The 13,938-nt window shown below is 45.6% G+C and overlaps 1 protein-coding gene and 1 long non-coding RNA gene across 2 annotated transcripts; one reads left to right on the top strand and one right to left on the bottom strand.

The window, feature by feature from the left end:
• Positions 1-792: 792 nt before the first annotated feature.
• Positions 793-5,253, bottom strand: LOC140912957 (uncharacterized). Its single transcript, XR_012159420.2, has 2 exons — positions 2,052-5,253; positions 793-1,099 (listed from the first exon to the last, which is right to left on the bottom strand). It is a non-coding gene; the product is annotated as an uncharacterized LOC140912957 (long non-coding RNA).
• A 111-nt stretch (positions 5,254-5,364) lies between these two features.
• Positions 5,365-10,564, top strand: ZFP36L1 (ZFP36 like 1 zinc finger CCCH-type). The gene is made up of 2 exons (XM_073348437.2): positions 5,365-5,647; positions 8,031-10,564. Exons 1-2 carry the CDS (start codon positions 5,591-5,593, stop codon positions 8,979-8,981), a joined length of 1,008 nt encoding a protein of 335 aa, XP_073204538.1. The 5' UTR covers positions 5,365-5,590; the 3' UTR covers positions 8,982-10,564.
• The last annotated feature ends 3,374 nt before the right edge of the window (positions 10,565-13,938 follow it).

The raw sequence follows: 13,938 nt of genomic DNA, 5'->3' as shown, positions 1-13,938 counted from the left end.
TTTTTGCTTTTGACCAGAAAGCTAGGCATTTCCCAAGGAGCCAGCAGTGCCCAGCAGAGGGTGTACCTAAAAGCAATGGTTTCCAACTTGGGCCATTCATACTTCCCAATGGATACAGAGAAGTGTTACATATAGGGATCACAAGACCAAAATAACAGACTTTAAAAAAACAAACAACCCTTAAGGACACATTATAAGGGGAAAAAAAAGAAAGAGGCATGCCTGTACTCACCTATCCATGCACAATATTTGTAAAGGCTGCTGAAGAACTGGTACATGGAATGGGGAAAATGTGTAAAAAAGACATTGGGGGTACATGAGACTAAAAGAAATCTACCTTTACCCATTCCCCAAAACACACACAAATAGCACTGTGACCCAGAAGATATTAATACTCCAGGGAACCAGCTGAAACAGATACAGGAAGGTTACTATGCCTGTTTAAACTCAAAAAGAAAAGGAGTACTTGTGGCACCTTAGAGACTAACCAATTTATTTGAGCTTATGATCAAATAAGCTCAAATAAATTGGTTAGTCTCTAAGGTGCCACAAGTACTCCTTTTCTTTTTGCGAATACAGACTAACACAGCTGTTACTCTGAAACCTGTTTAAACTCAGTGTACACTAAAGCATTATGACTGAGAAGCCACATTTATTACACAGGAAACCCCTATTTTCAAGGGCTTATAACCTTCTCAGCTGAGAACAGGTGTCTCTGGTAATTTTGGTATTTCTGCAGAAAACCAAATCTCTCCATGGTTGTAAGAATTATAAAATCACAGACTATGCATGCTCCAAATCCTGAATCTTTATTTGGTTTAAACTTGGCCCTTAGTCTAACCACTCATTATAGTCACTGGGAGTTAATCAGAGTAAAGACTAAGGATTATTCCTCTATCTTTTAACAATGTACTGAGGCTTGTAGTTCTTGTGGATCCATCTGAGGCAAGCACGTTGAAATAAAGTGTTCACTGGTTATGAGACCAGTTAGAGATCAGTTTAAATTTCCCTGTGCTGGAGTCTTCGCCACCTGGCCCAAACAATATGACAGTACATGTCCAATTCCAATTTTTCAAACTGTGGGTCTCTGCATTGAAATCTGAAAAAAAGTGCACAGAATTGGAAATTAACAGCCATGGGCAATATATGCTGCTCCCCTTGAAGACAATGGTAAAACTCCCATTGATGTCATCATGTCCCATGAAAAGATAAAGGTAATTCAGGAGCGAGGTTACCAGACTTGGTGGAGCCGTTGATATGCCAACTTTAACTATTAGGGATTATTAGGAGGAGACCTACTGGAGGAGGTGGGGGAGTAATTATCCCATATCTGCTTAATGCGGGGTTTTTCATCCTTTCCTCTGAAGCATCTTGTACTGACCACTATCAGACACAGGATACTAGACTACAGGGACCATAGGTCTGATCCACTCTGGCAATTTCCATGTTCCTCTATGTTTATGTGGACTGGATAAGACTCATCTCCCCCTCTTTTTAAAACCATGTCACTGGGTGAGCTTGGCCAATAAGGAGTGAAGGGAGGCCCAGTCAACCAGTTGGCCTGTACCTGAATCTGATGATGAAGGCTTATGTGATGGCACTCAAGAAGCAGCACCTACAAAAGAAGCCTACAGATGGCTGCAGAAGAGGCTCAACAAATTTGGCAGCCTTACTGCTGACCCCCAAGTCCATTTGCACCATCCAAGCTGCAAAGTAGGTGCACTGCACTAAAGAGCTACTGTACAAACCCCAGAGTACATGACATTACATTCAGATAAACCCACCCATGTGTTTACTCAAGTGTGTGGTGGCTAGAAATAGTTTTTTCTTTCTTTTAAAAAAACAAACGTCGCAATTAAACTCAGTGCAAAAATGTGATTGTAATGTTATATTTGAGAATGGACCTGTCTGATTTTTCAGCCCCCAGAGAGGCGTGCATAGGTGCACACACAAATTCCCATTCTGTGCATGCATGTGGCAAAAGTCTGGCTTATATTTATCCAGGCACGTGCTCAAAGGAGGGATTTGCTTGTGTACAAATCCAGACATACCTCGTGGCTGAAAGTCAGGCTCTTACAGCCTAAATCCAGATTCCATCAAAATTCTCACTGGACAGCAGTATGACCAGCATTTGACCCTAAATGCAAAGAGGTTTTGAAACAGAAAGCTACAGTTCCCATAGTAAGTGTATGTGTATCCTATTGCATACATTTAATATAAGGCACAAAATATGTGCAACAATATTAAACATAACATACATACAATTTGGTGAGTTGATTGATATGGGGCATGTAACAGAGAGTCCAATCCTGCATTCCTTGTGCAACCAAAACTCACATTCAAATCCACGTGGGTTGGGTGTGCAAGGAATGCAGGATTGTGCCCACTGTGGCACAGACTCCACTCTCGTTCTGAGACCTTTGAGTAATCAGAGTACAGGAGATCAGATTCAATGAAAAAGCCAGGCTCCAAGCAAGTCAGTCATGAAATAGTTATCTGTACTGGCTTCCTCATTTGGACTTGGTAACCCTTGGAAAGTCCCTGGAATGATGTTTCCAACCTAACAATTAAAAAAGGTTTAATTATAGAGAGGCTCAGAGCTCTGGGAACAAGCACCATCCACAGAGCCAGTAAACAACTGCAGAAAATAACATGTTCAAGCTGCTCTCTCTGCTGGTTGCTTTTCAATTCTGGCAAAAAACTAAACAAAAATGTATCTAGAAAGAGAAGGAAAATGAGTGGAACTAGGGTTCTATCCTTAAATAAAGAATAAAAAAGGAAATATGGAAGGGACAGACTCTGTGGGTGTTTGCTCTCGATTCGTTATTTTGGCTGTTCTTGGATATCGAAGGAGGGGAAAGTCAGGAAGACAAGTTTAAAACCCAGTTCCTGAGACTGAAGCAAACAGAAGAGGAAGTGGGAACAGGGATCGTTTGTTTTAAATGCGCTCTTAGCTGGGCTTGCATTCTGGACTCTGCAGTTAGGGTTTCAGTTCTCCTTGGAAGTCTGGGCTATGTGAGGAAGCAGAATATTCAGTACAATCGTGAGATGCATTTTAAGAAGGAGTTTATAGTTCAAGTCTCAGTCTGGATGGATTAATAACAAGGGGCCAAATCCCACAGGCCTTCCTCTGGCAATACTCTCACTCCCGCTAACTTCAGTCAAAGTTTTGCCCGAGTAAGGACTGCAGGGTTTGACCCAACAAGTTTCACATTTAAGGAGCCCCACATTAGAAGCCTTGAAACAAGCTTGTTACAAAGAAACCACTCCCCCCTCCTTCCATCAATATCAGTATACATAATTCTTTGTGTACTAAAATCTGGAACAGATTATTTGCTAAGAAACTTTACTCCTCCCCACACCCCCAAGCTTTATTATTTCAAATTGCTAAAAAGTGCCCTTTGGGGACTGGGGGAAGAATGGAGAGCAAAGGCAGAAATTAGCGAACACCACTTTAAGAACTAAACACATTTTAATTATTTAAATTAATATGGATGTGAGTTATTTCCTTTAGCAGAGCCTGCCAGGTTTCAATCAAAATTGGAAAAAGGCCGTAAGACTAAGGGGGTGGGAGATGTGAATCAACTTGAAGACAGTAAGCCTCCAAAAATGCAAAGACAGCAGCAATGTTAAAAATGGATTCAATCAATTTAAATCAAAGTAGACAAATCCAAGCCAGCCCAAACTGGAAATAACTCTTTATAGTTGTGAAATGCAACGCACAGCTCAGCTGCAGCCCTTAAAGCGTAAAGAAGTAAAGTCTAAAGTTTGTGTGCGCTCTGATATTTTATTTTACATTGATTAAATAAATTCCTGTTAAAATTTGTCAGGAGGAGGAGAGCCAGCCCATTCATACTCTAATTTTGCCTTTCTAAAGAAACGTGCTTATAATTAGGTGACCTAATTATATTGCAATGGAAAATGCACTAAACACACACATTGTTTCATAACAGATCGAGGAGTTAAAAGTGTTATGGAATAAATATCTGAGGGCTGGAGTGGGTGACACTTACTGTAAAAAGGACGAGGAGGTGACAAAGGACAAATGGAAATATGTAGGAAAGAAATTAAGAGTTTAATATTTCCACTTCAGTCTAGTCTTCCATTTCAGAACTTCAGAGGGGCAGAGGGGAAACTGATCAGCTTTTGCAAACGTGTTGCTTTCCTGATGCAAACAGCAGATAAACAAGTTTATGGGTTGTTTTTTTTAGTCAGTCTGTCATGTTTCAACCCATGTGCCCCGCTCCTTTGTCATCCCGCCAAAAGAAGAAAAAAATTAATAACAAGAGTGAAATGAAACCTGGATGGACTGAAAAACCATCTGTTCCATTCAAAGAGGGCAAGGGCGGGGAGCACAGAATGCAACGGGTACTCATGCAGAAAGCGCACCCCGTGCAAACACACCAAATAGTACTCCAGCTTTCGATCGAGCAAAGGGGGGAAATCGAGAGGGCCTCTTGTTTTTTGTCAGTGTCACTTGCTATCTGATCGCCTTCGCAGACACCATCTTAAATAAAAATCTGCGAATGTGTTGGTCAGGCAGAAGAAAAGCTAAGCAGATGAAAACTGGGCCCCTGTTTTCCTGATGAAATAGATCTCCTTGGGGAAAAAAAATCTCCAACACGTAAGCATGCAACTGGTGTCCAGCAGAGAGGAAAAAGCTTCAATCGAAAAAAGCAAACGTTACGACCTAGCTCACAGAATCAATATCATGCAAACAAACACAAACAGTCCTTCCTCTTTAGTTTCACGGTAATTACAGCTGGGAGAAATTTCGGAAAATGAGTCTCTGCAAAGATCAGTTTTGTTTTGTTTTTCTGCTACCCCCGACCAGACCACAACTACGCACCTACTCTTGCGCGCACACCCTGCCTGCCTTTACAAACAGCTGAAGTTGCCGTTTCTTTCCTGCACACGAGAAGGAAAGCGGGGAAACTACCTGGGGGGCGGGGGATCTGGGCACTCGCAGAGCCTGCTGCAAAGACACAGCTCTCGCCTGGGCCGTTTTGCAAAAGTTCAGTGCAAGCTGAGCTGGGGGGGAAGCAGCCCAAAGTGGGTGCAGCGAGTGATGTCACCACCCATTGCATAATTCCAGCACTCACAAAGGAGCGCGGGCCCTTCCCCCTCCTTCTAATCACAACCAAGTTGCACATGCACGTCGGGGGGGGGGGAGGGGAGCTTTGAAAAACTTTCCTCCTCGTACCCAGAGCCCAGCGCAGGCTCCGAACGGGCTTTGCCTCCCCTCCCCCTCCCCCTCCCGCTCCCTCCTCTTGAAAGTTTTCTCGGGCCCGGCCGGCGGGGTGAGTCAAGCGCGCTGTCAATCATCTCCCTCCTCCTCCTCCTTCCCCGGCTGGCAATGAGCCGCGAGCTCCTCCCCGGGCCGGGCCGGGAGCTTGCAAACTTTATAAATTGAGTTTAGGCAGCGCGGCGGGGGAAAGCGAGCGGCCGGCCGGAGGCAGAGCGCGGCGTGGCGGCGGAGCAGGGGGGGAAGGACGCGGAGCAGGGCGCTGGAGGCTGTGCCTGACTTCCCACCCTGTGATCCCTTGCGCCGGGCTCGTGCTGCTCTGCCGCCCTCCGGCCATCGCCCACCATGTCCACGGCGCTGGTGTCCCCGACCATCTTCGACCTGAGCGAAGTTCTGTGCAAGGTAAAGCCGGGGCTCGCCTGGGCGGCGCGCGCGGGGCTGACCGGGCCCCTCGGCCCGGCTCGCTTTAGGGAACGGAGCTTGGGTGGGTCCTTGTTTCTTCGTTCTGGAGCGAAGTTCGGTGCCTGCTTGGACTGGGACTAAACCTGGTCGCCAGCCCTCCCTGGCGCTCGCCTCGTGCGGCGAGGGGCGGCTGTGCTGCCTCGACGATCGTCAGTCAGTTGCGGCTTGCCGTAAACATCCCTCTGCTCGTCTCCCTCCTGAGCTGCGGCTGGCTTGTTTCACCTCTCTCCTGCCCGCCGGGGGCTGGCTTTCCTGCCGCTCCTTGCCCCTAGGAAGGACCGAGCCCAGCCAAGCGACCTCGCTAAATGTTTTGAGCGCCTTTTCGGGGCTGCGGGTTTGTTGGTTGGTTTGGTTTTTTTTGCAAATAGCCTTCTGGAGCCCAGTGAAGTTGTAAAGAGAACTCGTGAATGTGGCCAAACTGTTTGTGAGTTGTTCCCTTTTTCACTGCCTCCTCTTTCTTTCTCTTCTTCCCCCCCCCCCCCCCCAGCCTCTGGGAGGGTGGCCTTTCTAATGTGTTAATCGCTGACTTTCGCGGAGATGTCTGGTTTTAATGATTTCGGGTATGAAATCCCAAGAATCCAGGGAGTCCTGTTCAACTTGTTCAGGACGTTTCCCTTCTCCCTGAGTTCTGTGCTTTTCAAGTGGGAGGATTCGAAAAGCATTGGAAACGGAAACCTTCCTTTCTGTGGCTGCATGTGCCTGGCTTTATAGAGCTGTTTGACGTGGGGAGTTGGTAGAAGGAATTGGAAAGCTTTTTCTTCCGAGTTGTTGCTCGGCCACTTTTAATTGCTCAAGTGTTAGGCTGCTGTAACACGCCTGGTCTTGTTGCTATGATTTTCCCAAGTTAGTTCTGCTTCTGCTCCTACAGCTGCAAATTTACTTTAGGGGCCAAACTATTTGGTGGTGAGGTTCCTTTAATAACCTTTGCAGGCCAGTGTGCTGCACTCACAGCTGCTTCCATTCACTCAATGCAGTTTTACTTTTCTTATTTTCTTCCTCCCCTCCAGATCAGCTTTGTTCCTTCCCGCCCCCCCGTGGATTTATCCTTTGTTTAGCGAAATTCTGTCTACAGACACTTTTTCTTAGTTTCTAATAGAGCTGGTTTTAAAAGGGAAACAAAAGCAGAGTTCTCTACCCCCAACATGCTGAGAGTCAAGAAAGTACTTTTCCTCCTACTCCTGAGACTTTTCCTTGTTTTGAAAGGATCAGTGTAGAATGATTACAAATAGAAATTCTAGACTGACTCAGTTTTGTCTCTTTACTTTCTTGAGAGTTGACAATGAAGCTGCACTACTAAAACAGGGCTATGAGCATGAACAAGGGCTGTGCCTCCCCCTTTTAAAAAAAAAAAAACAACCTGTTTAATCTGGACAGGTGAAGAGCTTTAAAAAGCTCTGCTTTTCAAAGTAACTGTGGCTGTAGCAAACCTGTGTCACTTTTCTCCCCAAACGAGTGTTTTTAATATTTAAAACAGAGTTTGCAGATGAAGTAACTGGTTCCTGATCCCTTCCAGACTTTCCTTGCAGCCCAAAGGCTAATTGCAAAGGAATCCTCTTGTGGTTAGGGGTGAAGACTGGCCTGGATCAGATGAAATGCTATTGCTGTGCTGGAAGAGCAAGAGAAATGGGATTAATTTAGATCAGTAATTAATGCATTTCCAAAAAGTCTCATGCCCCCACCAGTTTCTCACACATACGCCCTGTTCCTGAAGTAGGACTGTCCCAGATAATGCTTCTGTACTTTTCTATAGTACAGAAAATTTACAATTCTCAAAGGTTTCTACAGTAGTCTCGGACACTAGAGGGGTCTATGAACAGGATGGAATAATTCAAAAAAGGAAGTACTGGTTCTTGGGTATGGAAGGGGTCCTGAACCTGGGGGAGATGTGGCTGTGGGACTGGAGGTGGAGCAGGGTGGGCAGTTGCTTGCAGCAGGGGAGGACTGTGTAACTTAGGAAGGAAGAATAGTGGGTTTGGCTCTTGTAGGCAGCGCTAGGTGTGGGTAGGTGGGGCACCCAAGTTACTGCCTAGGGCTGGGGAGGTTATATGTATTGCAGGGTCACTGTGTGGGTAGGTGGGGCTCCTGGCCCTTGCCTAGGGCAAGGGGGTGCCATGTAACAGGATGATTTGCTGTCCTACAGGGTGGGATATTAGAAGCAGGGTTATTTTGCAGAGAGATGTGGCTGGTGAAGATAGAGGCTAGGTTTGATATGATGGGGCTGGATGTGATCAGGGCATTGACTGATGCGTTGCATTGGGAATAGGCTGCAGGGGGGAGCTGGAGCAGGCTGGGTGACTGACTGTCTCTTGCTTTCTCTCCGCAGAGTAACAAGATGTTGAACTACAGCCCTTCAGGTGTTGGAGGGTGTCTGTTGGATAGGAAGGCAGTGGGCACCCCAGCTGGCGGGGGTTTCCCCAGGAGGCACTCGGTCACCTTGCCCAACTCCAAGTTTCACCAGAACCAGCTCCTAAGCAGCCTCAAGGGGGAGCCGGCCCCTGTGCTGGGTCCCAGGGAAAGCCGTTTTCGGGACCGCTCCTTCTCCGAAGGTGGCGAGCGCCTGCTACAGCAGAAGCAGCCCGGGGGACAAATCAACTCGAGCCGCTACAAGACAGAGCTGTGCCGCCCCTTCGAGGAGAACGGTGCCTGCAAATACGGTGACAAGTGCCAGTTTGCCCACGGCATCCATGAGCTGCGGAGCCTAACCCGCCACCCCAAGTACAAGACGGAGCTGTGTCGCACTTTCCACACCATCGGCTTCTGCCCTTATGGGCCTCGTTGTCACTTCATCCACAATGCCGAGGAGCGCCGTGCTGTGGCTGGGGGCCGGGACCCCACCATTGCTGACAGACCCCGCCTCCAACACAGCTTCAGCTTTGCTGGCTTCCCCAGTGCCGCTGCCAATGGGCTGCTGGACAGCCCCACTTCAGTCACCCCACCACCCATGCTGAGCGCTGATGACCTTCTGGGCTCGCCCACCTTGCCAGATTGTGCCAGCAACCCCTTCACTTTCTCCAGCCAGGAGCTGGCCACTCTCTTTGCCCCCAGCATAGGGGTGCAGGTGTCCAGTGGGGGTTCACCCACTGCTTTCCTCTTCAGGCCCATGTCTGAGTCCCCCAACATGTTTGACTCACCCCCCAGTCCTCAGGACTCCCTCTCTGATCAGGAAGGCTATCTGAGCAGCTCCAGCAGCAGCCACAGTGGCTCAGATTCACCCATCCTGGATAACTCGAGACGTCTTCCCATCTTCAGCAGACTCTCCATCTCTGATGACTAAACTGGGGTTTCCTCTTGCCCTCCTCCCACCTTTATTACAATGTTAAGCTGAACCCCCCTCCTTAATGCCCCCCAATCTAAGGGTTAGATGTTAACATAAAGGCTGTCCACTTGCCTGTAGCTGACTCACTGGCTTACACCTTAAGTGCCAAATTACAGTAAAAAGCAATAACCGTTTACAAAATTAGTGCCTTTGAACATTTTCACTGTGACTGTATTACCTCTCTGGCTGCAGAGGGCACCAGCAGCCTCCTTAAAGCTCTGTGCACTTCCAGATGTGCAGGGAATATCCAGAACCAACTGCTCCCTCCACTGGCCACAATAATGCATTGTTCCTTCTCCCCTCCCTTCCCATTGGCCAGTTTCTGCTAGACTTATGGCATGTGGACAGCGCTTAACATCCAACCCTTTTCCCGTTTAAAGACTAATCTTGCCTGGGTCTGCTCAGGTCTGCAGGAAGAAAAGCTGAGAGTGGACAAAGATTGTAACATGAGTGGAACTTGTGATTGGGGGAAAAAGCCAGATGGACTATGAAAGACTTGATTTTGGTGCTAAAAGTTCCCCATGTATACATGTGACATCTTTACAAACAATAAATCAAACCAGAGGGGGTGGGCAAATGGAATTCATTCCACACACGCAAGTTCCGTGTATTCCAAGTTCCAGTAGACATAGCTTTAATGGTTTTGCTCTAGAGTACATTAGATCTATCTTAGAGCACTCACGCCAAGCTTTTTATTATTTTTTTCTGGGTTTTTAATTTTGTATAACTTTTCAGAAATTGGAGAGCAAATTTTGCTTGTCACTGCACAACAATATAAAAAAAGCTTATTTAACTTATCAAAACGTATTTATTGCCGAAACCTATGCTTTTTGTTAATTTTGTTCATATTTATCGGGATGATGAATCCATAGAATATATTCTTTTATGTTTAAATTATGATCTTCCATATTAATCTTAAGATTGTGAAGTGTCTTTTTTCCTTTTTTCCCCCCACAGTTTAATATATTATACTACAATGACATTTTTGTAACTTTACACTTTTTTGGTTATTTTATTTTAAAAAATGAAAAATTAATTTAAAAAAATGCAAAAACTGTGTTTGGATTATTTATTTTAGAATTTCCCCTCTTTTTTTTTGTGTTGGACTGCAAATTGAGTTAATGTGTGCTCCTTTGCCTTTTCTCTTCCTCCTCCTCTTCCTCCTTCCCCTCCCCCCTAGGTCATACACACCTGGGCTTTAGAATGTATGTGTATAAGCTCTGTTGTGAGACAGTATGGAAGGAAGACATTTTACTTCCTTTTTTTTGATAGCTTCTTAAAGGAGACAAAAGCCTTTGGCTTAAAGTGCCTATTTGAAGACATTCCAAATGCAGTTTGTCTTTGCCTTTCTGTATTCCAAGTTTGGAGTTTTCCTTGTTGAGGTGAACGGGACTGGCACAAAGAAAACAATGAATGTAATTTTTTCCCCCTGTTACTGTTCACTACATTGCTTTTTTTCCTCTTTGAGTTTATTTAAAAGAATCTCTTTTGTAACGACTGTTTGCAGTTTAAATCAATAAACCCCAAGTTTTTTCAAGAAACTGACAGTGAAATTGGTTTTTCTTGCAAAAACAAGATGCTGTTTTTTTAAGATAGCCACTTAAATATAGAATACTTGCTCCTCCTAACCCACAGTCTGCACAGGGGGCTTTGATACACCATCTCTCCTTCTCTGAGATGAGAATATGCTGATCAAGCTGTTAAACAAGTAAATGTGTGTAGTTCCTTGAAGACTCATGCAGTGGCTTATTCGATCAGGCTTTGTTGATCTTCATGTTTACACTGGGTTCTTCCTCTTGTCTTAACTTTCAAAGTCACTCAGGCTTTTCCCACAAACTTCCTCTCCTCATATTTGTATCTGGATCTCCTGGCCTGGCTTCCACTCCTGCTCTAAGGGATGGACCTTTCTTGCACCAGGAGAGTATGAGCTATGTTTTGAACTAGACTCTCTGGTAAACTGAAGTTTCTGATTAAATTATTCTAATTACTTTAAGATTTCAGAGTTTGTACATAGTAACTGTGTTCTAGTTAGGCTTTTAGAGGGACTACATATTTTACAAGGTGAAAACACCAACTAAAAGCAGTTGAGTCAAAATGCATAAATAAATCTCATCCCAAATCATAGCCGAACCCTCACCTACTCCTTCAATGCAAAATTTCACTGGCACTCACAGGGACTGCTGAAAGCATATAGTCTTGGGGCGCTTTCTCCCTAGTGATGCTTACAGTGTAACTCTTGTACTCAGACTTGCTTGAGGCTCCTCTACCCATCTGAACATGTTTCAGCATCTTCCCAAGTTGTTGGGGGTGGGAAAACCTACAAAAACATCCATGCTCTCTCTTGCCCCATATCAAGGAAGTTCAGGAGAAAATCTTTCCATGCTTACTGTAGAAGAACATCTTCCTAACATAAAACCTGCAGGACACCTCAGGGCCTATGCTAAACTTCCACCTGTGATATTGGAGGCCCTTTGGACCTAGCATTTCTGTTTCTGCCAAACTGCACTGTATAGGGCCAATTTAAGAGGTAAAGGTGGAGTGGGAGGTGGCTGGTTGAGAGATGGGTTACATTGGATCATGTAAAAGCCATATGGAATTTTATCCAGCAGAACTTCACCTAACTGGTATGCAGTACACACTGCCCATGAGGGAAGAGCTCCAGGCCCAGCCACCATTCTACTAATATTTGACAAATGTCCTTCAAACATACTGCACAGGTTGCAGCGATCTTCTGCTTTATGTTTGCACATTCTCAGTTATGCAAAACTATTCAAGCCTGAAAGACTGTGGTATCTACCATAAGGTGCTTTGCAGCAGTAACTGCTTAACTGTCTCCCCTGAATGTTTAATGGCGGTTTGGTTTAAAAAAAGATAAATGCTTTGAGCGGCAAAGGATCCTTTGGCATATTCCAGGGCGTGAGCATGGAGCTGGAAGCTGCTCACCATTCTGCAGAGTTCTTTGAATGAATGTGCTTTGCCCTGTTAATAATTGATGAAGGAAATAGCTGTGCTACTTGCATGCTGCTCGCTGAGGAATAATTAGGATGCTGTGCTTTAAAAGCAGACCTTTGGGTGTAGTACTTGAGCGGCTCCCCTCGCTGTGCAGGGCCCTAGCGTGCCAGCCTTTGGAAACAGGCCACCATTTGTCTTTGGATGGTTCTGTCTGTCTTGATGACACACCTTTGACAGTTGGTTTTTGTGGGGGTGTTTTGCAATAGTTAAATAGACTAAACTTGAGCCCTGGGTGGACAGGGGAGGGGAAGGAAACACTCTGTAACCTCTCAGAGCAGGCCACACTGCACATTTATTTTGTATGACCTCTTTAATAATGGGAGGCTCCTGGTCTCTGACACCAGTTACTTTGAGTTAGCTGCTATGCTATAGCCAGGCCTATCTTAATGGTGCTGCTATTCTCCTGGAAGTGGATGAAGCTCAGTTATCCATATTGATCCTTCTAGATAGCAGCTGACAAATCCAAAACTGTTAAATCATGAGATGAGGGTGATGTGTCATCAATGTTAGGAAGATGAAATTGAGTCACCAAGTGGCTTCATTGCTCCTTTTCTGAGAAGTGCTGGAGGATAGTCTTGGGCAATTGCTCATCTGATCTAAAGGGCCTTGTCTAGTATTGTTGCCTCTCTTCAATTACTATATGCAGTTGTCAAGGTGGGTAATGAAGTATGGGCAATAGTGTCTTCAGTATGCTAATAGCCCACTCAATCTCTTCTGACTTGGTCAGTGTCCTAACATGCAGACTGACACATGGATGAGAGCCAGCTGCCTCAGACTCAGGACAGCTAAGATGAATGCTTACAGGTTGAGGGGAAACAAACTTAGATGGCAGAACCTACCTCAGCAACCCATATTGGTGGGGTTTGCCTGCTGTTCGCTTCTAAGGTTCTCCACCCAGGGCTTTTGGTGGTCCTGAGGTCGCTACTTGAAGTTTAAGTAGCTGTTCAAAAGACTGCTGCTTGCCGTCTCTGCTTGACAAGATTGCATCCATTTCTTTCAGCCCCAGGCCTCACTTGTTCCCTACCTCTGTTGCCTTGAGGTTACTGTCTATAATGTGCTCAACCTTCAAACCATCCCAGAAATTGCAGCTAGTTAGAATAAAGCAGCTTGCTGAGCAGTGATACTTCTCTCCATGCTCTGCATTGGCTACCTGATGTCTGGCGTGTTAAGGGCAGATTTTGATCTGCAAAGTTCTACATGGTTTAGGCCCAACCTGTTTGAGTGACTGCCTCTCCCCCTCTGTGATGGTATAGCAGTTGTAATAGCTGAGGAACTCTAGCTTGTAGTTAGAATCATAGAATATCAGGGTTGGAAGGGACCCCAGAAGGTCATCTAGTCCAACCCCCTGCTCGAAGCAGGACCAATTCCCAGTTAAATCATCCCAGCCAGGGCTTTGTCAAGCCTGACCTTAAAAACCTCTAAGGAAGGAGATTCTACCACCTCCCTAGGTAATGCATTCCAGTGTTTCACCACACTCCTAGTGAACAAGTTTTTCCTAATATCCAATCTAAACCTCCCCCACTGCAACTTGAGACCATTACTCCTCGTTCTGTCATCTGCTACCATTGAGAACAGTCTAGAGCCATCCTCTTTGGAACCCCCTTTCAGGTAGTTGAAAGCAGCTATCAAATCCCCCCTCATTCTTCTCTTCTGCAGACTAAACAATTCCAGCTCCCTCAGCCTCTCCTCATAACTCGTGTTCTAGACCCCTAATCATTTTGTTGCCCTTCGCTGGACTCTCTCCAATTTATCCACATCCTTCTTGTAGTGTGGGGCCCAAAACTGGACACAGTACTCCAGATGAGGCCTCACCAATGTCGAATAGAGGGGAACGATCACGTCCCTCGATCTGCTCGCTATGCCCCTACTTATACATCCCAAAATGCCATTGGCCTTCTTGGCA

This window comes from Lepidochelys kempii, chromosome 6 (assembly GCF_965140285.1).
Source record: "Lepidochelys kempii isolate rLepKem1 chromosome 6, rLepKem1.hap1, whole genome shotgun sequence".
Lineage (NCBI taxonomy): Eukaryota > Metazoa > Chordata > Testudines > Cheloniidae > Lepidochelys > Lepidochelys kempii.
Note: the sequence above shows the minus strand (reverse complement) of the source record. Positions and strands in the feature narration are given on the sequence as shown.

What these genes read in the sequence shown, in the direction of transcription:
- ZFP36L1 (XM_073348437.2), top strand. Translation starts at nt 5,591, where the DNA reads ATGTCCACGGCGCTGGTGTCCCCGACCATCTTCGACCTGAGCGAAGTT. An exon ending in TGAGCGAAGTTCTGTGCAAG is followed by an intron (nt 5,648 to 8,030) that starts GTAAAGCCGGGG and finishes TTCTCTCCGCAG; the next exon opens with AGTAACAAGATGTTGAACTA.